The 26,188-nt window shown below is 42.1% G+C and overlaps 1 protein-coding gene across 5 annotated transcripts in view; it reads right to left on the minus strand.

Annotated features, from left to right (window-relative positions):
- Nucleotides 1-26,188, minus strand: part of Pcca (propionyl-CoA carboxylase subunit alpha) — a 301,425-nt gene that overhangs the window by 135,138 nt on the left and 140,099 nt on the right. For 4 of the 5 annotated variants that reach the window (XM_040740935.1, XM_040740593.1, XM_040741437.1 and 1 more), the window contains exons 13-18: nt 17,531-17,674; nt 16,404-16,478; nt 12,857-12,925; nt 12,031-12,106; nt 8,800-8,967; nt 5,036-5,146 (exon numbers count right to left, since the gene is read on the minus strand). In XM_040740935.1, the coding sequence (XP_040596869.1) occupies nt 5,036-5,146; nt 8,800-8,967; nt 12,031-12,106; nt 12,857-12,925; nt 16,404-16,478; nt 17,531-17,674 (643 nt within the window). The remainder of the gene's footprint in view (nt 1-5,035; nt 5,147-8,799; nt 8,968-12,030; nt 12,107-12,856; nt 12,926-16,403; nt 16,479-17,530; nt 17,675-26,188) is intronic. The other variant, XM_040741316.1, reaches the window with a different exon arrangement.

The raw sequence follows: 26,188 nt of genomic DNA on the forward strand, positions 1-26,188 counted from the left end.
ACAGAACAAAACAGTAAGTAAGAAGCCAGACTCAAGGAGGCCTCTGGGGACTACACAGCTCCTCATACCTGCTTCTTGTCATCACTCATCATCCGTAAGTTTACTTCTAAGGGAATGAGGATAAAAGGCCAAAGTTCCCTCCTCTGCAGAAGCAGATTGGTGCTGGTAAGGGACATGGACAAGGCCATGTTTTTCTAGCGTGAACGACTCAAAGAAAACGAAGGCACACTTCTCCTGCCTCTGTGTATGTAGTCACAACCTGAAGGCAGATCAACCGACTGATCAACAAATCAACAAATTTCTCTCCGCACCAAAATTCAGCTGGCCCCAGGTAGAGTAGCCTAGCCCCCGGCAGCCTCACATGCCTGACTGACTTACAGCAGGTAACTGGTTCTATGGGCAGAGTTGTGCATGAGTCGATGGGTGTCAAAGCAGGAGTCAGATGCTGTGGGGTCTAGAGTTCCCACACCACTTGAGAGCCGAAGGAACCAAACTGTCTGTTGTTTGTCATGTGACAGCAGACGGTCACATGGCACAGTAGGTACAACCGGTGTACTGAGCAAAGAGAATCCAGTAGGCACACAATTTATTTGAGAGAAAGAAAGTGATACGAATGTTATTTCTAAAACTCGCTCAAAATAAAATACTAAGAATTTAAATATAAATATTTTTCAAGATCTGTAACAAATTCTTCTACAGGAAGGTAATTCACAAAATAGAAAGGCATGAAAACCTCAAGCAATCCATCCCTCTTTGGGTCAAATCCCAGACACTGAATGAATTGTAACACAACATGGGCACTCACACCTTATTCTAGGATTCCAGGGACATCCCTCATTGACTTCATAAACCACAACCTTGTGGGCCATGGCATGTCCTAGGTCTTCTCCTGACACTGGAGCAGGGAAGAAAAGCCCTCATAACCCACAGCTAAACATTCTGTATCAGGTAGATAACAAAAGAAGAAACCAAGACTTTCCAAAACGAATACCTAGAAGAAGAATACTCCAAGTGTGACTAGGAGATGACTTGGGGTCCTCAGAGCCCTGCACAGGCCAGCAAGACTAGAACAATTTTCCTATTTGCTTTTTAAATGACCCTCATTTTTAAAGATGAAGTATTTCTGCATTTCTTCCTGGAGGCTACTAATGGTTCCAGGTTCCTGGACACAGAAAGCATGATGATATCGTTGCTCTCAGGTCAACACCTAATGGATTTACTACATTTATTTTCAAATGGACCGATGTTCTAGTTCCTAGGTAACATACAAAGATCAGTAGATACATTGAGCTCTTGAGAGTGCAAGAGGACTAATGGTCCTCAGACTTCATGGGGAACCCCAGTAGCAGGCTTTGCAGTCCATCCTCAGCTCCGCACAGAAGAGAGAACATACTTCATATGTTCAATCAAATCCTTACAAAAAAAATCAATAACTTCCCAAAGGAAAATAGATAATTCTGATACTGTTTTTAAAGGAGCTTGAAGTTAAAGTGTAAAAAGTTACCAGAGAAATTGATACAAAATGCTCATATGAGGTCAACTGAAATTATGATTCTTTAAATAGCTTCTTCATTTTTTCCCTTCAGCTTCGTTCGAATCAAAGAAAATTTGCTTTTCAGTATTCAAATTTAAAAAGGTCAACAATTATTGCATCTCCTAGTTTTAAATTTTAGATTCAATCTAAGTTCAAATCTAAGGACCTTTTGTTAAAAAAAAGTACCCTCAGTTGCAAATAGATTTGGGGAAATAAACACACATAATAGAAATTTTGAATGCAGTCATGGAGACAGGCGCTTGCTTATGAGCAGTGCCGAGAAGATCGGGCCAGATGGGAAACAGATGGGTAACCCCAACGGGGCAGGGTGACCTGGCCCCAGACACAGTGAGAAGGTCCTGGACTTGCTTCACCTGCCACTTCCTGCTGTCTCTTGGGCACATACATCAAACAGTCAAAGATGATGGCTTAACATAGCTACGATCTGCACGGGGGAGGGGAGGATGCACGGATGGCTAGGGAGACAAAACCGTTATCTAAAGGACAGGAGATGGAGGTCACTCAGGGGAGGAAAGCCTGGCATGGAAATAACCTTAGGGAATAAAATGGGGCGAGTGTTGTGGAATACTACTTTCTATGTAAAGGTATGCTTCATTTGTTTATGCTGCATTTGGTTAATGATGCAAAGATGTGTTGCTTTTCCTGCCTAAGGCCCCTGATTGGTCTAGTATAAAGCTCAATGGCCAATAGCTTGGCAGTAGAAGAATGGGCAGGGCTGGTGGGCAGAGAGAATAAGGGGAGGGAAGGGAAGGTAGGGGAGGAGAGACAAGAAGGCAGGAGAAAGAGAGGGAGACACCCAGGGAACCAGCCAGTCCGGCAGATACCAGCCAGTCAGACACTGAGTATAACATAAAGAATGAAGGAGACATAAAAAGCCCCAAGGCAAAATGTAAATAAAGAGAAACAGGTTAATTTAGGATATAAGAGCAAGTAGGACAAGATAAGGCTGAGCATTCATAACTAATAATGTGTCGATGTCATGGTTTGGGGCCTGTCAATCCAAAACAACCTGATACAAGGGAGATGTTGGGAATGTCCAATGAGGGGTATTCGATGAACGTTCTGATGATACATCATTGAAAAGTCTGTGGCATATGAGCTGGAATCCCAGCCCAACTCAAGGGATACTCAAGCTGTAATTGAAAGCCCTGTCTTGAAAAACAAAAAAAGAAAAGCCTACCATCAGGGCTTGAGATTCAGTCTCACTGTTCTGGCCTATCATGTGCAAGACCCTGCACTCCATCCCAAACATAAAAAGAAAAAGTAACTAATGCTCAGATAAAGTCACAAGTGTGTTGATACCATGCACAGAAAATTCAAGCCAGACAAAATCTGAGCATGGGGAAGTAGGAGCAGAGTCCTAGCTCTAACCAAGATGCTACATGCAATTGATAGGTTCTGGGGGGTGAGGGGGGTAAGTAGTTAGTCAACCACTCCTGAGCTTTAGGCCTGCCCATGTTTTTGGTGTGCTTTTTTCTGTTGTTGTTTATGACTTGGTGCTTTTTTACTTTTTCACTTTCATTTGGCTTTGGGTTATGTCTCTCTGCACATGAAGCTGAGTGGGTAAGGAGGTAGGCTTCTGGGAGGAGAAAGAATATGATCCAAATATGTTGTATCAGAAAAAAATTTTGAATAATAATAAAAAGTAATTTTAAGAAAAAGAAGCAGCCGGGCACAGGCTAAGGCGGGAAGACTGCCTCGCATTCAAAGCCAGCCTGGGTTACATGGTAAGACTTTTTAATAAAAAGGGAAACTCTGGAGCCAATTCCTCTTTTAGTGATCACATGGCTTCTTTGAGCTTCGTGAGTAATGAAAGTTGAGAGTAAGTCGTTGTAAAGGGTTCTCCTGGCAAATTAGAACAGTCAACAACTAGAAGAGTCACGTTGGAAATTCCTTAAGACAGAGGAAATATCCTCAAGTGCCCCATGGAAAAGCACACTCAGTTCTAAGGTCAATTTCTCAGTTGATGGGGATTTGGGGCTTATAATTTTAAAAGTATACTTAGTATCATCATTAAGATTGCTTGCTCATGTATACATTTATGCTCATATATAGCTACACATGACTACAAACAAATGCTTACATGCATACCTAAAACTGGTTCTGAGAGTTGACTTGAATTTCTTCCAACTATGGTTTTCTTCTGCCCACTATTTCCTATCAAATGAATTATCTGTGTAGACATGGAACCATATGTAAGTTGTGAATTTGCTTACCAACTTACCACATCTTCTAAACTTTAGTAATGAGAATAAAATATCAGTATCAAACAGGATGAGTTGTTTATATAGATATGTGTACAGATGACTTAAAATATCCAAAGCATCCCTTTCATCAACACCATGGATAAGATTCTTTTCATTGATTAAACAAGTGTTTATATAGTGTCTCCTGTGGGTTGTTACTAGGGAGACAGTAAGAAGCAATGGCCTAAGTGGTTCTGACCTCAGGATAGCAGTTGTTAATGAGATAATACCCAGTTATAATGCACTAATCATAGCCAAGATGTAGTTTATCCTGAATTTTGAAATTTCAAAAATTGAGGAAAAGTAATCTGAGGAATTATTATTACTTTTTGTACAAATAAAAGAAATTCTTAATTTCTTTTAATGATAAAACTCTAATGATAAAATTCAGAGAACATTCAAATTGGCTATTTTCATTTTAATTTACAAAACCTTTATTGTATAGTCTGAACTAAAAATCATTCTGCAAATGCACTTAACAGTCAACTACACAAAGCTGAGCTAAATCTATGTGTGGTCTGCTATATGACTATGCAGGTCACTTCTTGTACTAAAACATGTGTTTTGCTTTGTTTGATATTTAATGACACCAGGGATCAAAATCCATGGCTTCACACATGCTCAGCAAGGGTTGCCAATCTATATACCCCAAGCCCTTAAAACACTTGAAATTCAAGAATAAGCCTTCAAACCCCAGTTCACTAGAGAATTGTGTCTAGGTGTTTCTACAAAGTCTCAGGTGAACCCATTGGTTTCCACCAATGTTAAGTAGGTCTTCCATGTTCTCTCCATCTCCACCTTGATGAAACAGTCTTGTGTGACATGGAAACAAAAGGTTTAAATTTTTTACACTTAAAATTGTTACCTGAGAGACTGGCTTCAGACCTCCATATGTACTGTAGCTGGGGTTGGAATGCACCTAGACTCTCACACATGAGCACAAACTGCACACATGGTATTTTCTTTGTTTTTTAAGAGAAAAGGTGAACATAGTTACATTCATGAATCAAAATCATAAATGTTAATGGTCAAGAATACTCAAAAAAGCTAATACAATGAGTGGAACAGAAGCCAAAGGACCTTCATTCATAATAGAAAAACTATGTGTTACAACTAAGAATATAAATAACCTGACATAGCTGAAGGAACTTCTGAGAACTAAATAGTTCAGCATGCACACACACACTCACACACACACATACACTCATACACACACACACACACACACACATACCTTTGAAGCCATCAGGATACACATCAGAGAGAAATTTGGTGTTGATGTCCCCTTTCACAAAGCGTGTATTGATTATCACCTCACGTAGCAACGGGATGTTGTGTGTAACACCTAAAAACAAAATTTCAGACTGAATTGAAGAACAATAAGTTAGGTAACAACTGGACTTTCAGAGGGCTGAGGTAATTGATAAAACGCTTGTCATGTAAGCAGAAGGAACTCGGTTTCACTCCCATGTGAAAAAACGCTGAGGACACAGCTGTCTGTGTACACCTGTATGCCAGTGTTGGGCAGGCAGAGACAGGAGGATGCCCGGAGCTCTCTAGTCAGGCAGTCTGGTCAAATCAATGAGCTCTAGGTTAGTGAGAGATTCTGGAGAGTTACTAAGAAAGACCTGTGCAGTACACACAAAGTCTCCCCCCCCCGCCCTCCCCCCCTCTCCTTTATCTAAGAATAACTCAATTACTTGTCTCCTTAGCTAATAAAAGCATTAAAACAAAAAAAAAATAAAACCTACCCATTCAGACCCCATTTTCTATCCTACTTGCAGTTCAACATGACAACTAATTCCTAAACACAGGAATGCAAGTTGAAGTGATGGGTTCAACACCTTTCTTTCATTCCTTCCTCTTAGGGGCTTCCTGATGTGGCAGGAATTTCACTTTGGCAATATAAATGAAGCAGATCAACCCCTAGTCTTTCTCTGTCTATCTGTGTGCACAAGCATATCCCCTTAAATGACCTCACTATCTGGAAGGACCAACTAATATATATATAACTAATTATATAAAACTAATTATATAAAAGCCAAGCATAATTCCATAGTATCCATACCACTGTATCTAGATACCTTGGTTACAGCAGATTACCATGAGCATGAGGTTCACCTAGGGGGACAGGGGTTCATCTTTCAGAAATGACTATCCATTTCTAGGCTAATCAATATTAACAACTTACCATATTCCCCCAGGCATTTTTTTTCTATGCATCTCTTTATTCTAGACCACAATACCAACCTATGAAAGCATGTCACCATCTCTGTTCTAAATTCACAAAATACTGTATGTCTAAACTGTATAAAATCCAATCCTTAAATCATCCCACCTACCTCAAACACTTACATCAAGTTCCAGACTTCTAGTAGGAATATTGTTCCTTTATACAAAAATTCCATAGATGGAGTTAACCTATTTAGAGTATTACAAAATAAATCACATGGAGAGTAGAAGGAATTTTACCTGTTTTGAGAATTTTCACATGGCTGGAGAGACGGCTTAGTAATTAAGAACACTTGTTGCTATTGCAGAGGACCCAGGTTCAGTTCCCAGCACACATGTGGTGGCTCACAACCACCCAAAACTCCAGTTCCAGAGGATCTGATGCTCTCTTTTAACTCCACGGGCATAAGACATGTACATGGTACACATACAATCATACATACATGCATGCATGCATACATAATACTCATACACATAAAATAAATAAATAATTTTTTTAAAAATCCAAGAATTTTCACTGTGGCACAAAGCAAATGGTTGCCAGTGGGCAATTGTGTGGAGACTGCAAGGAGGGCACTAAGAGGAGGAGACACACAGCCCGACGCAGCTCTAAGTCCACCAGGCCACAGAGGAAAGTCATTGCCCCCTCAGGGACGGTGAGAATGGCGGTGAGAAGCAGGGTGAAGGCAAGCAGGTTTCTGCATCCTGAGGAAGACTGCCAGGGATGGGAGTGAAAGTGAGAAACACATCACCACTGCGCAATGGAAACCGCCCAGGCTGTGTCCCACAGCAACAAGGGCTGACGGTGTCCATGGAGAAAAGGAGTGGGACTTGAGAGGAAGTAAGGGATTTACCCACATACTGAGTAGCTAGGCTGCTGTCATGGGGAGGGTGTGAGTCAAGCCCATCTGAGTCTCTGGTTCTACGGGAGATGCCTGGGCTGACATGGAGGGCATGAAGGGAAAAGGCTTGCTTCGCTTCGAGCAAGGCAGACAGACGCCTGTGATCCCATTCCATCCTACAACATCCGAAGGTTAGAGAGTCTCAAGACCTGGCCATGGCCATCAACGGGAAGGAAGCTAAACAGCAGGAGAAGCAGCAGACACGGGCAGGATGAAATCAAGCCCCCAGCACTGCCGCAGGTACCACGGTACCCAAAGTGTGCAAGGAGTAACACCCCGTGGGAGGGACCAAACTCAGAAGACTGAGGGGCCACAGTGATTTAACTCAAGGAAAGAAGAGTGATTGTTCTTACATGAAAATTAACAACCCAGTCTGTCCGTTCATAAGACACCCTCCCCAAACTGCTGCTGAAATTGTACGTAAGTCAGTAAGGCCGTCTAACTCCAACAATTATTGTTACAGTTAATAAAATAAAATGAGTATTTTCCTATGTAAGTAACATTTCACGGTTAACTATACTGAGTTTCCCTTTATAGCCTAGTCCTGGTACAGGTTTCCCAGCCCTCCATACTGCCAAAACCCAAACAGTACAATCTGCCTTCAGTAAGTATAACATGGCCTTGAAGATGCAGTTTATAACTGGGACAAGAAAAAGTTACTTTCCAATACTGATATCGAAAATATTGAAATGAATGTAAGTAACAAGGTGAGTGACGCATTAGCGTTTCATTCCATATTCACAGCAGAAAGGGGGATATTGGCTTTAGAAGAGGATTGTGAACAAATATTACTTTACACCTAGGACATTAAACAACAGAACAAAGCACACAAACGGGCGTCTACTTTTCTTTTGTTGCAACTCTTTCTCTTTCAGCACAGTGTACAGTTGGTTCTCCTTTCATCACCTTCCCATCCGTCCTCAGGCTCCTTTTGGCTTTCCTGTCGCATATGCCCTTCATTTCCTCCCCTCCCCCCCAACCCGCAGAACTTCTTTTTACACTTTCTTGGTCTCCTTTCTGGCTTCACCCACATTTACATCTGTTTACAAACACACACACACACACACACACACACTATAAACTAGGGTGGTTGTGCTCCTATGAATGAGAAAATAGAGTTGGTGTTTTTCTGAGTCATCTTGCTTAATATAATCCTTTCCCACCCCATCCATTTTCCTGAAATTTCCATAATTTCATTTTTCTTTACAGCGGAGTAAAATTCTATTGTGTCTATATACCACACTTTCCATACATATTCACCTATTGATAGGCATCTAGGCTGGTTCTATTCCTTTGAAGAATTTTTTAAAATCTTTCTACTTATATAGTAAGTACGACATGAATAAGACTTAGATTTCACTAAGCAATGCATCAAGAATAAGACTGAAACTTGACGTTCTCTGAGTAGCATGCCACACACGACTGTGTGAAAGCAAATCACCAGCCATTGTGCCTCTCTAGGGTACACAGTAAAGTGACTGACACTTTCTTTCCCATGTATGGCTAACAGTAAAGTGACAGTTTCTTTCCCATGTATGGCTAAGAACACAACTAGCTGCTCCAAGATCTCCTGCACAGGAACTGATTCTAAGGCTAAGACAGGAATCATCGGGAAACTGTTCCATGCACAAAATGCTTAGAACACCAGACGGAAGAAAAGACCCACATGAGAGGTACCACTGTGCGTTTAGTTTGCTTTATTTCCACATCCCAGGAAGACAGTGCCGTCCGAGTAAGTCCCTGTATAAACAGTCGGCGGACAGTAGGGTATCCTTTGAGAGTTAGTTTACAGCCTCACTCACATTATTAATCACATAATCATAAAAATTATGACTGAGAGTTTCAGATTGGGAATTGGGCTGACCTGTGCCAGAGTTCAGCAGATCCCATCTGCATGGGAAATCATGACCAGGCCACAGAGGGAGGCCCCTCGAGCATCCTTCTGACTGCCCGCTGGTTCCAAAACAGCAGGCCAGACACTTGCTGTGCACTCCACCAGGATCAAACAGAGGCCGAGGCCACTGCTTCTTTCCTGGGGACATGGAAATTAAGTTTAATATAGGTGTACTGTGCTCTAAAATTTCTCTACTTTCACAAAAGCTCACAAGTGATTTTGTGTGGGGGAATCTACATTTGATCAATGAAGCAGTTACTTAACAATAAATTCTTCTTCCATTCCTGTCCTTTACAAAAGTTTTAAAACATGTCCATCCTTTAGAATTCACCATGTAAATAAGCAACCATCAAAGATAACAGTGGGGAGTAGGGAGGGAGCTTTCTATTTAAAATGAAGCAAAAACCCCGACTTACTCTTTAATAATTTCAGAATCTTCAAAAGTTGGCAAAACTAGTACAGAAAATTATTGTTCAGCCTTGACTCAGGCTCTGAGTCTGGGGGGCAGCTTGGCACATCTCTGCGCTGTCTGTATGTGTAAGCCACAGACCACATACTATTTTCTAACGTAAACCCTTGACAACCTCTAAATATCGCCATGTGCGTTTCCTAAGAAGAAGAGAGGTCTCTTCTGCAAGCTGGGTGTCCATCGAATCTACAGACTTTACTCAGATTTCCCTGGTTGTCCCATCTGTGGCTTTTACTACAAAGGGAAGCCCTTTTTCCTGGTTCGGGCAGGATCTAGTGCGAACCCCCCTGCACCCAGCAGTCTGTGCCTCTGGTTTTCTTTGATCTAGATAAGCTGCTGCCTCCTCTTTGTGTTTACTGACCTTGACACCTTTGAACATCAGAAGTCGTTTATTTTGTTGATTGTCTTTCAGGTTGGTATGTCTGGTGTTTCCTCGTGATTATATTCAGGCTACCATTTACACGTGTGTGAGTGTGCGTGTGTGTGTGTGTGTGTGTGTGTGTGTGTGTGCATGTATGTCACAAATGACTGCTACAAGAGGAGCAGGACCTGGGTGAGCCCTGGCTGCTTGGTAAGGCTGCTAGTAGGAAGCGGTTTCCTAGGTGCTTACTAAGTATATTATGGAGGGACGTCCAGAAACTATAAAAAAATAAAATAAAATAAACTGTTCCTCCATTTTCCCATCAATTTCAGCATCTACTGATTTTCTTATTTTATATTCTCAATGTAGTGCTTTTGCTACATGTATTGGTTTAAAATTATGGAGGAGCCATACCATCTCCTTCATTTATCCATCCAGGTATTTCCAGCCCGGGACGCTCACTTCAACTACACAGGCTGTAAGCTGCTGCTGGTAGACTTCCTGTGTGGCAGACTCCGAGTTTGACCGGGGAGGCCCGCTTCAAGCAGTTCCTGTGTCTTCCTAACAGATCTGCTTCTGAGGTTATCCTTTGTCTGTTTTAGAGTTTATTATACAGGGTGTCACACTGTAGCCAAAACTGGCCTGGGACTGTCACACACCGATCCTCCTGCCTCAGTCCGCCAAGTAAGCGGGGCCCAGATAAGAGCTTTCCCCTCTTACATGGGTGGCCCAGGCTCATTGTATGCTTCTCGTGAAGCCAAGCCTGAGCACATTTAGCAGACTGGGCGGACAGAAGTCAAGCACATCGACAAGCACACTCTACATGGGACTGTCATCCTATGACAGTTGCTGTCCCCAAGGTGTCAACTGTGTCAAACAAAATCCAGAACCTTTAGAGAATATACATAGGTGTGTAAACATGAAAGTATACACGCATATGCATGCACACGCCCTTACGTAGCCATCGGTTTATATTAAAGCCCACGAGTTCTCACGGATACCTTCAGACCCTACTTCATACCACACACAGGGTTCATTCCACCCCCAGGCATTCATTCCCACATCTGTTACTGCCTTTCTGACAAGGGGAAACTTGGTTCTTATTATCCTCAACACATATATTTATTTCCTCAATTCCAGAATGTACATAAATTGGTTTCAGACCTGCTAACCCATCAACTATGAAAAATATACGAACTAATTAGGGTTTAATATTTATTTAGACATATTTTCTCTTTAGCCTAGGGATATGTACAGTTAATACACAATTAAGTTATTTGAGTTAGTTCTTCCCAACCCCTACCCTACTGCAGGGTTATATGGCTCATCTGAAATATGCCATTAGATGTTAGTATTCCCTTTTGACTCTTACTTACAAAGCACTGATTAGTTCAGTCTCAAAAACAGTCAATCATAGTCCCAGAGTCTCTACCTTTTTCCCCATCTACTTGTCTCCCATCCCCCACTCATTTCTTCCATACCCACTCCATCTCAGATATCAGTATGTACACATAAATGTGTGTACCCACAGAGGGCAGAAGAGGACATCAGATTCCCTGGAGCTAGCTAGAGTTATGGGTGGTTGTGAGCCTCCTGATGTGCGTGCTGAAACCAAACTCGGGTCCGCTGGGAGAGCAGAGGCTACAACGATGTAGCACCCAGACTTGCCTAGAGGACACTCTCAGATCCTCACTGGCCATTCAAATTCATAACATACACTTGAATGTGATAACAAAGCTCTTTTCATTACCAACAAGAAGCTGGAACTTACATTTAGCATATAATTTTCCCCTCAAAGTGGGTAAGAATGACCACTTTACAGACTGGAGAGCAAGAGTAGCTTCTGATTCGGGCAGACTGCATTCAGAAGGCTGGTGTAAGAACCAAGGGCAGAGACCCAAGGGAGAAAAACTACAGTTTCAAGCAAATCACCTATGTCTTCTCCAAGCAGAAGCCTAGAGCTATTTTCCCAGACCCCAAAGTAACCAAATGTAAGGTCGTGTATCCATCTACACAAGTCTGTACTTGCCAACCCAAAAACTCACAGACGGCGACACTAAGCTCAATATCTAACTAGGTGGGACAATGGTTCTTCACCGTCTCTCATATGATGTACAATATACAACTACAAGATACCATGAGGCATTTAGAGGAAAAGCTATGTCCTATGTTCAATTAAATAACTTGGGTCAAACAGAGAGGTCAAACACCTGTGTCTGGTGTCCATGTTTGGCCCATTCACATTTTTCTCATTTCCATCTAAGCACAGTAACCAGTTGTTTCTGGAATTCCCTAATGACAAACCCTTCACTCTGTGTCTCTTAACCAGGCACCACACACAGTAGCAGAACAGCAAATGTGTGTATTTTACCTCGGATCACGTAATTATCCAGCGCCGCTTCCATCCTCTTCAACGCTTCCTCTCTATCAGACCCGTATGTGATTAGCTACAAGTAAACAAACAAAATGGTCCGTAGAGCCAGCACACACTGCGTGACGAGGCCTGGTAAAGGCTTAATACTGCCTAACGCATTCACCAATGTGCCTTTTCAGTTTTCACAGTGGTCCAGTTTTTCAACATAAAATATGTCAATTAAGATTTATTTAAATAAACAAATGAGAACCAACCCCATCTCAGATGTTTCCCTTACATATCATTGTCATAGTAAAGAAATACTTGAAAACAAAACAGGCATTTTCTGAAAACAAAAAGGGCAGAAGAAAGATTGGGGGCGGGGAGACCCTGAAGAACCTACACAGCACATGAGCACATGGGTTCCAGCTATAGCGTAAACAACAAAAGTCAAATTCACTCCACAGAACCCGCCACTTACACCACCCTCTTTTGGAAAGACAAAAAACCAGCCTAATTCCTTTCATTGCAGTAGGTTGGGCTCCCATTGGTTAAGATGGGAGCTATATATGTAGGGGCTGGTAGATGATGGGAGCTGCGCATGTGCACAGGAGCAGTGCTGGGGGATGATGGCCGCTGCGCATGTGCAGAGCAGCCCTCCTGGTGACTGTGACTTGACTGCAGCTGAGGGAGCCCCACAAAACCACGAGAAAACTATTTTCACTTTCACATACTGTTTTCTGGCTGGTTTAATTACAGTACAGTGTTAAGGAAAAGGCTTCACTTCTGATTCCTTAATTAAATATGTGTCCTGTTTCAAAGAAAACAAAGAAATGGGACTAACTTTTGATATCATAGGGTCATAATAGATGCTGATATCACTTCCCGGTTGGATGCCACTGTCAACTCGGACCTGAGAAAGAAAAGAAAAAAGTACGTAACTTCATATTGGGCAGATTTGTTTTATTTGACCACAAGCTATTTTTACATGGAGAAAGGAGATAACAAAGTTTCGATCTCAACATCCCTGCCTCTGGAAAACTGAAAATAACCCAGACACATAATGAGGGGTTGATCTTTGATCTATTAATATTCACTACGGCATACGATTTTTGTCCTTTCACTAAAAGGGGAAGGGGGAGGGAAGCTTCATGTGTCCCCACCTGAAGGTACATCTGCAACTGACTGCAGAGGGTTGGGATGGTGCCCCTCTAAAGCCCCCTCCCTCGGAGAGCACTGAGGGGGCCCTGGCTATCCCTCTTCCTCACAGAACACTGACCCATACAGTCAGGGTTTCAAGTCTGCAGTACTTTTCCTCTTTATCCCCTCAACTGTAAATGCTATTTTCTGATGCTTTTGGTCCCCTGAGTCCTCCGTGTTTACACAGCTTTCCCCAAGGCTCTGCTCTGTGAGGATGCAAGCTCCAATTAGAGTTTGGATTCTGCGCTTTTCATCTTGGGCAGGACCGGCACAGGTTCAAAATATCCTTTTGAAGCCCCCGGTTGCTGCTAACCAGCCAACAAGTTAGTTAGTGCATCGCTGATTCTTGTTTTCCTCTCCCAGCTTGATACCAGCAGCACAGCAGAGGCTAGTCATGTAAAACTTTGAACGAGCACCTGCCAAGCACGGGGCATTTATTAGATTTATTGTGACCAAAAGTTTTGGGTCAGAAGTATTTAGAAGCTAATCAAAATATTTAAGACTGGGAGGCATCATATCCTAGGGCTTGAGGGTGGAAGAATTTAATCGAAGCATCCAAAACAGCAGGGTTGTAGTACTCAACATTGTAAGGGTGGGGAGAGAAGACAGGAAGCTCTGACAAACTTGAGAAGGAGGTTTCCCAATAAACAGCAGTTCATCTGTCTGTGGCAAGGCAGGAAAAGGTCAATGTGGCGGCTGGTAAGCCCTCAATATTTTAATTTAGGCCATTATCAAGGGACCAGACATAGAACCTCTTGTCCAGAAGATCCACATGAGGGTGGGTGATGGCTTTATTACATGGCATTAGAAGATGAGTGAAAAATCACACTGCTCCTCTCTTAAGGTTTTAAAGAGAAGGCTGGAACATGCCCGGGAACTCTTGTGTTTGCAGCACAAGCAGCAATCTGGGCTCATGGATCCCACATTCCAAATGAAGGTCTTAAGGTGAAAGCCATTCCACATTCTCACAGTTTTCATCATCTTAAATAATGCCACCCTACAAGCTAAGTGACCTGTCTGTGGCTGCTAGGTATAACTGTCTGTATTTTTACTAAAATAATTACAGTAATTTGTCACTTTCAACCCACAGGGTCAAATAAAAATGTATGATATATGATCAGCACATGCAGGCAGGTAGACATTCCCAAAGAAACTTCACAAAGATAAAAAGAGCCCTCACTTTTGACTTACTGCTTATATAGGTTTTCCCAAATGATAGTCAACTATATATCTTACTCCTAACAACCAATTAAAAACCAGATTCGGTGCCTGTTCATGAAAACAAAGCCTACATAAACTTTCACTGGCCACTTCAACAGTCAAGTCAAACGGATCTCTAAGCAGAACAATCAAAGACTACATGGAAAAGAAGCCTCATCCCTGCTGTAACAGTGTGCTTCAGGCTTAAAGATGCATGTGAAAGGTGTGAACCAAAAGTTAACTCTGAAATATTTGCTCCTTCTTGTGACAAAAAAAAACCTAAGAGCCAAAATTTGACTTCCCAAGTGAAACTGACATATCTAGTTTTAGTAAGGCAAGGGGAAGAAGACCCCACTAAAAACACCCATGCACCCCAATTGCGAGGTTCTCAAGTCAGTCCTCAAGATACCTCCGGCACAATTAAAATTGCTTTCGTCAGCCAAACAGCAGACCCTGGAAACTATCAGGCATGTCCCACCCTTCATTCTCAACTCACCTCCCCCTCAGCACAACTCCCAGCCCGCCGTGTCTACCTGACAAGTGACAGCCCAGTCTGATTAAATGCTTCTAAGGGAGGGGACTCGTGGGCCTCCATGACAGGCCAAAAGTGATCACCATGGAGATACATAATTACAGCTGTCAACGCATCTACTGTCCTGCTGACATCAATTTGATTGCTCCCAGCAATAATGATAGACAAAGCTTAGTGCGCACTCTCCTGCCCCCAGTCTCTTCATCTATTCCTTGGTCCATTTAGCTGACATGCAACATTCACACAGGCAAATAACAGCAGTAAGCAGAACATTTAAGGCATTTTAATTGTTTTTTCTTTCTATGGATGGATCACAACTGCAAATGTTATTACATAAAACTCCTGCTGCAGCATTAATTGAAGAAAGATTTGGTGGGACAAAGACTGTAGGGGGTAGAGTTTGTCCATTATCACTTTTACTTTCAACAGGTCTCACGTTTGAAAATTGCAAATTGCAAAAACTTGAGAGGGCAAAATGTTTGACATTCTGTGAGCTATTACAACATGGTGGAAACTTCTAACAACTAGAGTAATCATTACACTTCTTATTTAAGACTTTTTCTGTTTGATTAAAAAAGTGTTTGGATATGTCCCTCTGACACTTGCTCTCATGTGCTATTTAGCATCACATAATGCCTGTTCAGTCTTTACAATTTTTTTCTGCCTCCACGCTTTGAACACAGCATGGAGTCTCTAGGCCTAGAAGGGGTCAAATCCCTTTAGAAAGCACATGGGCAAAAACAGTTTAAAAGTGAAATAAATCATATATCCAATAACATCTTCAAATTTAGAAGTCTTCCTGTAATCTTTCACCGTCTTCTTACCACCCATCAAACTGAACAATCATATTCACAGATGCTGCAGCCTTGTCACCCGCTAGCTAACATTGCATCATCTATACATGCACTTAGTGCCTTGATTAAGAGAGAGGGTACAGCCCTTGTTCTTTTTATGCAACCAGATTGCTTAAAGGACAAGGAATAGACTGACTATGGGATAAAATGAACACTGGTCACTTTTTCTTAGAGCTGATGATACTGCTCAAAACAAGATACATTGTTCTCCTTAATAAAGTCCTGCTAATGAGCTGATTTTTGTGCTAGAATTTCTTGATGTCTGACTACAACAGGGGGCTAGATTAAAGTTTTGGGTTTTGTTTTGTTTTTTTAAAGAAAACACAAAAATGTCATTTCCCATTCTTAGGATACTATAACCTTTTACAATATAAATTATTGCTTATATGATTAAATGTGTTTGAACTTACCCTATTGAGTGGATTCTAATGTTTCTGAATACCATAGAGTACAAATAATATTTTTTATTTAACACAAAACCTGACTCCCCATGAATTTCCCTTGTCCCTCAATTTACACCCTTTGGTGTTGACATGCTCTAACATAAAAGTGTGACATAAATCAAGGTCCAGGCCCCTCAGTTGGTATCACAGTTAATGACTTACACCAGGTAGATGTGTCGGCTCTTGGTACTGAGACAGTCTCCCAATAGACGGTAAACCGAAAGACTTGTAGGGGTCCTGGGGGTTCAAAGGGAGGGAAGCACAGTCTTTGAAACAGAAACCAGCACAAGGAAGGTTAACTACAGTGAAGAGTATTTATGGGTCTATTTTTAAACATACAGTGTTTACCAGTTCAAGATTCCAGAGTATGAATGTCTCATCCTCTAGACAACTTCCAAGTATATTTAAAAATCAAACAGAACTGCAAGCAGAGTTGAGCCTGACCTCCATCATACTTTATTGCAGTTGGTAATATTCCAGCTTTTTCTTAAACTTCTTAGAATGCCTTAAGCCAAAAATAAAATGACCTAAACTCTCCATCAAAATGTTACTCAAATTCAGAACAACTAATGTAACACACTAAAGACATGTGTTTTTCTTACTTTTCCAAACAGCTCGCATGTGGTCAACCTGAGAAGCTGAGTTCTTCAAGCAAAGACTCAGAAAAAAAGTTGCACATGCTTCCACATACACACGTGTTCCACGCATAACATCATGGGGAACAGAACTGGAGAGTTCGGGGTCAGCACTTCACATATGACCCAGAGCAGTAACATGGGGACAAAGCCTAATGTTGAGCTACTTAAAGATTTCAAAATGACTCACAGCAATTTTAAAGATACTACTAACTCACTGTTGTACATCAGCAGAATATTTTTGCATCTAAAAGATACAAATATTTACGTTGCATTCTTCTGAAGAAAGCATCTTTGGGTACTGAATGATCTGACATCTTATTTGCATAAGCTGTCAGACTAAGACTTTGGCAATACCCATAATTAAAATTATGAATCAAGAGTATGTGCTTTACTAAAAGCTTTACAATTCATGGAATCATAAAGGACAAAATCAACAACACTCAGCCGAGGCTCATTTGCTGTTGATTTCGCCACCCAGGAAAACAGGAGCTTTGCTTAAACTCCATTCTGGTTTTAGTTGTTCCAGATTACCTAGTGTTCATCTGTTTTGGCCACAGGTTATCATACCCCAATCTGCCTGCAGTTTAGACATACTGGCTGCCCTGCCTTGGACATAACCACCCTCCTGCCTCCCATCAAAACACATTTTACCTCAGCATAAACCCGACATTCAACTGCCCAGCCACTGAGGGGAATATCCGTTTGCTTGTGCCTGAGGGGGTAACCCTTAGCAACACGAATCATTTCTTGGACTAAGTCCAGGCCGGTAATGCATTCTGTGACAGGATGCTCAACCTGTAAGGCCAAGACCGCCGGTTAATAGGCGAAGAAAAAGGCAAATAAATGGACATCAACAATGAAAATTCCAAGTTTCAGAGTCAAGTGAAGCTAATTCTGTTTAACCTTTAGTAATACCTGAAGAAAAATTTTCATTGAAATACACAAAAGGAAAGAATAAACACAATTCCTCGCAGATGATGGTCAGAATAACCTGAGATCATTTGTAAGCTTTGGTGTTTGGTTTTTTGTTTTTTTTGTTTTTTTCTGGTTTTGATTCATTTGTGGCCCAACACTTAACAGTTCAACTTTACGTTTCTTTTGGTTCTCAACATGGCTGACAGTCAGCCCCTTCTGTGCGCTTGCCGCAGCATGTGTGGCGAGGTGGCTGGTGTTCTCCAGACCACGTCTAGTCTGAGCTGTGCCCACTTGCTCGTGCTTTCGCTAACCTGTCCTGACAAGCAGCAAGATTAGCGTAATCTTGCATCCGTGCGGCTTGGCAGAAAGCAGCAGATGGAGCCTTCGGGTTGCTTTCCCTCCAGACAGGTTTGGGCAGTGCTTAGCATGCACGTTGGCAGAGAAGGGTGAGGGAGACCACTCTGCTTCCTCAGCAGACTGCGGGCAACTGCTTCAGCTGCCGCCACCAGGGGAGTACCTGCCTGGCCTTCCACACCAACACGTGGGATACATATGTGCAGACACACGCAACTGACATACGGCCACATGGGCAGGGATATATCATTACAATTTGATTGACTGTTTGCTTACAAATCTTTAGTCTTGGGCTAAAATAAAGCCGTTTGCAGCACTGGAAAAAAAGAAAAGAACATGATCTTTCATCTAAAATCTCAAGTCCTAAAAATTTCAGAAAAGCTTTGGTCATATGTACTACTTTGAAACTTAAGTTCTATGTGTACGTCACAATAATTTCTTTATCGTGACATGTCATATTTCATACGTGAACACAGGAAAAGGTCACCGAACAAGCAAATTCTCTTCTGGCCTTGACTGCACTAATTGAAGGACAGGGCTTAGTCATTACAATAATCTTGAAGCTTATCATAAGCAGACAATGCCATGGTCTTTAAAAAAAAAGCTTGGTAAAAATAAACAGATGGCATCCATAATTAGCTCTGTGTGTGTTATGAGTTTGTTTACAGTTTCAACAACATTTTAAGACATTTTGACATAATCTTAATGACAAATCATTGCTAAAATAAGCATCTACTCTTTGTAAAATAAATGTGACACTAAATAAAGATCTTATTAGACAGTTAATGCATATATATTTTAAATCAAACTGATTTGTGAGAAACAATATTCTACAAGAAGCAAGTGCAAAACCCTTCTGCTAATACTCAACACCAATTTCTTGTGAAAAAACATCCCAGCATTCTTAGCTATTCAAGATTTAAACCTACTACGGGCCAAACCCATAGTAGTGACTGCACAGTGTGGAAACGCTGGACGTACTACCTGAATACACCTACCTCACCAGAGATGGGGTAAAGAGGCACTCACAACACTGTGGACAACACTGTGCACAGAGCTACTTCACTGATGACGAAAGAATGCACAGTGACAGCACAGCATGGATGTACTACCTGAACACACCCACATCAGCAGTGATGGGGTACACGCACGCTCATGATGCTATGCACAGAAGCAACCCCACTGCTGGTGCAGTCTTCCAGAAGGCCAAGGCTGCATCCATTTATGAGGAAACATACAAACTCTGAATAAAGAGCATGCTATTTTAAAAAATGGCCCATGCTTTTTAAAAAGGTCGTGATCATAAATGACCAAAAGACCATGGGATTGTCCCAGATTAAGAGAGACAACAGAGAGAGCTGAATATAGGGCACAGACCTGTGAACCCAGCACTCAAGAAAGCAGAGGCAGGAAGAGCCCAATTTCAAGGCCAGCTTGGGAAACACTGGGAGACCCAATCTCAAACACTGGGAGATCCAATCTCAAAAATCAAAGAGAAACAAAAAGTAAAAAATGGAAAGAATGACTATGTGTGACATATAACCCTGATCTAGAATTTTTCTCCTCTCACAATAGTGAGCCCTCTGGTAAAATATTAAGTCCTATGCAAAGACTGCATAACAGTAATGTGTCAATATCACCATCCTGATTGGGGGGGTTCTGTGGCTATGGAAAAAATTATTCCCATGGATATTCTAGGAAATAGCATTTAGGAAAGATGAGACATAAGGTCTAAAATTTTACTCAGAAAGCGTCTATGGTAAAAAAAAAAAACTCTCTCTCTCTCTCTCTCTCTCTCTGTGTGTGTGTGTGTGTGTGTGTGTGTGTGTGTGTGTGTGTGTGTGTGTGTGTGTGACTCTGCACATGAACTTGCTGACAGGGCTAAGTGTTGGGAGCTCAGAGTCACTTCCGCGTCCCCATCTTTATTCTAAGTCACAAATCATTTAAAGATTCAAAAACTAAGTAAACATACAAGTCACTTAAAGGGCTTTGTATTTCCTTGGGATAAGACGTGATTAACATAACAGTATCTGGCTGGGTCAACACGTGCTGCCCCTCAGAGACTCATGAGGCAGCTATGACAGCCGCTCGTTTGTTCTGTGACTCCCTGACCTACACTTTTCAGACTTCACTCTGAATCTACCTAATAGTTTCTAAGACATTTTAAAAAATAGGTAGCTATATAATCAGGCCTTCCTTTGGAGGATGAGGACTTGGACAGACTGTAATTGCACAAGTGAGCATGCTAACAGCAAGAGGATCCTCGGACAGATGACTACAGAGGATGAGCTCAGCCACTGTGCAGAGAGCGATGAGAAAGAGAATCCACAGTTCCCAAACAGAGGGATATTTGACTACAAATGTCTAGTAGCTAGCAATCGCATGGCCCAAAGGAGACACCAGAGAGGAGAGGTATATGGTACAAATGTTAAATCTCTAAATAATACCACTATAAGTTAGCATGTTTTGCTGATGTCTTTAGTAAATACATTAAGCGTGACTAGACAGGCATTAGATAGAAATGGCCTATGTGTCAGCCTTGCCTTGGGTAGGATATGAATGTGAATATACTAGGGATAGACATGACTATCCACTAACATAGGAGGACTCTGTTCTCATACACATGACAGTCTTGTCAGTATGCTCGCGTGGTGTTATAGCACCCTCTCTCTCTCTCTCTCCCCCCACTTGCTGCTGTCCCATATATAAGGATAATGGATGCTGTAAGCTTCGGTTCTGCTCTCCAGGTTCAGAAAGACTCTTTGTCTAGACCAGGATCTAACATGTGCCCATTAAAATTCTGAAGGCCCTCCTCCTGGGAATACTAGGTTTCAAAAGAAAGACCCAAAGTTATTAGACTTTTGATCTTTGGGAATGAAGGGTAAAAAGCATGTTGAGGGAGGCCTCAGCCCGTGTCTCCTGCAAACCCACCTTGAAAGCAATAGCTACACACGAGAGAAGCTGCACACAAACTTGGGCTCCATCACCCAGTGTGCTCCTGCTGAGAACAAACAGAGGAGGACAGGAGAGAGGGCTACTCAGGGCTCACACGTGTCTTCCCCTCACGCACTGTGTCCTGAAGCTCTAACCCTCGCCACCTCAGAATGAGACTATCTGTCGGGGGACAGGACCTTTAACCGCGTGGCTACCTTAAATGAGGTCACTAGAGCGTGCCTAGGACCCTTAGAAGAAGAGACTGGGAATAGGCACACAGAGCACAATGCAAGAACATGTGCAGAAAGACAGACATCTATCTGCAAGCCTCCAGCGCTGTTAAGAAAATGATCGGCAGCCTGAGGAACCGAGCAAGAGGGCCCCAAGTGGGATATTAAAGAGTGCATGGAAATCCAAAACTTGGCGGGACATGTTGGCCCATGCATTTAATGCTAGAACTAGGGGGGATACAGGCAAGTTGATCTCAGTGAGTTTGAGGCCATACTGGCCTATACAGTGAGTTCCAGGACAGCTAGGACTATGCAGTGAGACTTTGTATCAAAAACTCACAAAAGGTCCATAACTCAAAGACAGCAAAATAATTTATAAACGCCATAAAACAAAACCTCAACTGTCTGACAGGCTTGCCCACAGACATCTGTTTAATTTATTCACCACAAACATAGACATACAAAGAAAGGGGGGGTTACCATAAGAATTTGCCCAACTATATCTACTGCCAGAGAACATGAGAACACAATTTCTCTTGCAATGTACACAAGAACTAAAACCCAACAGAACTGCTAAATTATAAAAGAGAATCATTAGGGATAATTAATGATTCGCACAGTAAACAGAAGGAAAGGCAGAATTAAAAACAGAAGAAAATATTACTTTAAAAGAGAAAAATTGTGACATCAATAATTAATGAGGGCAGCCTTTTCACATTGGGAGTATGTCAGATTGCATCATCTAATATTTGTGTGTGTGTGTGTGTGTGTGTGTGTGTGTGTGTACAAATGTGTGGTTATAAGAGTGTGAGTGAACCAATGTCTATACATGTGTCAAAGACCTTACGATGTTGCCCCTTGGACACCATTCACCTTTTGAGACTGGGTCTCTCACAGGCCTGGAAGTCACCAGGTAGGCTAAGCTTGCTGATCAGTAAGGTGGATCGAAAGGATCCACCTGTCTCTGCCTCCCCAGTGCTGGGACAAGGAGCTAATGGTGTACCTCTAGGCCTGGCTTTTTGATCTGAGTTCTGGGGATTGAACTCGGGTCTTCATGTTTGTGTGAACTGAGCCAAGTCTCCAACCACAGACTCCATTATTTAAAAGTGGTTCTTGAACTTAAAAAGCAGGCAGAGGAAAGATAAAGCAGCAGTTGATGATCTGGGGAGACGGACCAGTGGATGAATCACTTGGTACTCAAGTGTAAGGACATGAGCATCTGATGAATGAAAACAAAGAGGTCACTGATGGTGAACTATATAGTAAGATGCTGGTGCTGAGTGCCGTGGAGTTTGTGGCCCCTGGGAAAAGATCACAGACGCAGTCTCACTATAACTAAAATATTTATGGATTAGCTTCTAATAGGACAACTGCCATAAAGTCGAATCTCAGGAGTCTCAGGAAGGAGGTGTGTGGGAAAGGGTTTTTAAAGTGGGAAAACCATAAGACATTCAATATCTATGTAAGCAAGCAAAAATTGGTCTGTGCTGCCAAATTAAAGGGTTAAAGCAACACAAAACTTGCATAAGCAAGTTACAGAAGCCAAAAAAGCTGTTTGTCATATCATAACGAATAGATGGTCATAGCTGTACATTTTAAGGAGGGAATCACCAAACTAGGGTTACTGAGACTTATCTTCCAGTCTAGAGTAAGAGACAAATGACTAGTGGGCACCAAGATGAATGCCTGGCATAAAATGCAGTTTCTTTAGCCATCACACCGACCACCCACCAATATGAGAACCAGGAGAGCCAGGTCTGCAAATAAGAAGACAAATGATGGGCTGACTAATGAGAACAAGTAGTAAAATCAGCACAAGTGAAGAGTTAGGGAAGCTTAGCTAGAAATGTGTCCATTCCCACTAAGTTTTACTACAGGGAAACAGCACACTATTTCAAATTAGAAAATAAAAACCAAGAGCAAAATGTTTTTCATGATCATTTTTCTTAAGATTGTATCTTACAAACTATACCTAGAAAATTTTTAAAAATTCCAATATTTTGGCAACATCGTTACTTTTATTTTATTAAATGTAAATAGGACAATCTAATAAACTAAATTTTTCACATGTAAAAATAAAAGCAATGAGAAAAAATAGTTCTCTTGGATACTAAACTATAAGATATGACATAATGGAGAGAGTGTCCAAGGCTGAGCAAGCAGTCCAAAGTCGGGGGCGGGAGGAGGGAGAGTGAGAGAGAGAGAGAGAGAGAGAGAGAGAGAGAGAGAGAGAGAGAGAGAGAGAGAGAGAGAGAGAGAGAGAGAGAGAGAGAGACTCAGCGGCCAAGTGAGCAGAAGTACCTCTGGGAAAGATCACCTGTGTCCCAGCCAGCATCCGGTGCCATTCTCTGTATGAGATACCCAGCTGCATCAGCAACCACTGGACCCTCAGATGGCCTACATATACAGGAGCAACCACCAGAGCAGTGGCCCTGCCTGCACCTGGAGAGCCTTGGCACCCCCTACAACTGGAGGAGCAATCACCAGAGGCTCTTCCCTGCCTGCACCTGTCGGAGAGATCATCCAAGTCACAGCCCCCAACTGCACCAATTAACAAATGAGAGACCCCAGGAGCACAGGCTCCGCCTGTACTGATTGGAGGAAGACGACATGGGTAGACAACAGCGTGAAAATGCACTCACAAAGAGCAATGCGGCACCACCAGAGACTGATGGCTCTACAACAGCAAGGCCTGAGCATCCCAACGCAGAAGTAAACAACCTAAAAAATAGCCTTATGAAGATGATAGAGGCCCTTAAAGAGGAAATGAAAAATTACCTTGAAGAAATGAAGGAAAAGACAGACAAAAAAATTGGAAGAGATCAACAAATCCCTTAAAGAAAACCAAGAAAAAAAAACAATCAAGTAGATGAAAACAAACAGAGAATTATGGAAATGAAAAATCTGGGCTAACTATCAGGAACTACAAATTCAAGCACAAACAACAGAATACAAGAGATGGAAGAAAGACCGTCAGGTATTGAATATACAATAGAGGAAATGGATTCAATGGTCAAAGAAAATGTTAAATCCAACAAATTCTTAACACAAAATATCAAGGAAATCTGATATGAAATATGAAAAGACCGAACCTAAAAATAATAGGGATAAAAGAAGAACTCCAGCTCAAATACAGAGTTGGTCGAGTTGGGGGAAGGACAGAGAGAGAGAGAACAAGGAAAGAATTATCTTGATAGAGGGAGTCATGGGATTAATGAGAGACCCAGCACTGGGGACTCCCAGAAATACACAAGGATGACCCCAGATAAAACTCTAAGCAATGTGGAGAGGGTGCCTAAGTTGGCCTTCCTCTGTAATCAGATTGATGACTACTGTAATTGTCATCATAGAATCTCCATCCAGTAACTGATGGAAGCAGATGCAGAGATCCACACCTAACCACTGGACCAAGCCCCAAAAATCCAGTGACAGAGAGGGAGGAGCGATAATGTGAGCAAAGGAGCCAAGACCATGATGGGGAAACCCACAGAAACAGCTGACCTGAGCTAGTGGGAGCTCACGGACTCTGGACCGACAGCTGGGGAACCTGCATGAGACCAAACTAAGACCTCTGAATGCAGGTGACAGTGGGCAGTTTGTGGGGCCACCATCCGAGGGACCAAGATCTACACCTAATGAATGAACTGGCTTTTGAGAGCTTGTTGCCTTTGAAGAGATAACTTGCTTAGCCTAGACACAGGGGAGAGGACCTTGATCCTGCCTAAACTTGGTGATGGAACAGACTTTATTGACTCCCCATGGGAGGCCTTACCCTCTCTGAGGAGCAAAAGGAGGGTGGGGTGAGGGGGGAACAGAAGGAAGGGAGGGGGGAGTTGGAATACATATATATACACATATATATATATATATGCTTTACTACCAAAAAGAGATATGACATAATATCTAAGATACTATAGCACTAGCACCCAAATAAGCAGAAAGGTGTTTTAAACTAACATATGTGATATAGTTGAATCTATTGAGTGTCTTAAATAAACATAATAGAATTTATTCCAGACAGAGAGATTCCAATATGAAATATAAAGTGTATTCTAAAAGAAAACATGGGGGTGAAATTTTGGTTTATCATAGAATAGGGAAAATCCAATACTATCACAAAGGCACAAATTTCATGATAGAGAAGATTTAAAAACTTAACCTCTTAGAAATGAAACCTTTATCAGAAAGCAGCATGCAAGTCAAGAAGACAGACAACAGATGAAGGGGAAATACCTGCGAATGGTGTCTGAGGCTTTTTTCCCTATGCTGGGGATCAGGTGACTTCTGACCCGGGCGAGGAAGACCCAGCCACCTGCTCATAGAGCGAGCATCAGAGCCCAGGCACCAACCTCATGAAGCAAGGGCTGGTAGGGTGCACAGGCAGAGCCGCTGGGACCACACAATGGGAACATGCAAGGTATTAAATTCAGGCCATATGGAAGAGCTGTGGGCATATCGGCCCTCCTCAACCACTGGAAGGATGGAGGGATAAGGGAGCAGGGGGAGAGAGAGAGAGTGAGGAGATCATACAAACTGTTCTGGAACGTAAAATACAAGCTCAGTGTAAAAGGACTTAAGGATGCACAGGATACTCCACCATCAGCTGACCATCTTGAGAATAAAGCTGACCTGAGGATCCACGCCTCAACTTGGTGACTCTCGGCAGTACCTCTAGAAAAACAAAATTTGTCGGTCCAAATGTCAACCTTAGACACATCCACTAAGTAAAGATGCTGCTCACATTTCCGTTACCAGAAAACACACGTGGCTTGAAGCTAGGAAAGTGACCGGCTCGTCAGGAAATTTCAAGAGAAAGGAACAAAGCAAATTACAGCCCTCATCGTTCAAGCTGATACACTAATTAAAGATAAAACAG

This window comes from Mesocricetus auratus, unplaced genomic scaffold, assembly GCF_017639785.1.
Source record: "Mesocricetus auratus isolate SY011 unplaced genomic scaffold, BCM_Maur_2.0 Super-Scaffold_2245, whole genome shotgun sequence".
In the NCBI taxonomy this organism is placed as follows: domain Eukaryota; kingdom Metazoa; phylum Chordata; class Mammalia; order Rodentia; family Cricetidae; genus Mesocricetus; species Mesocricetus auratus.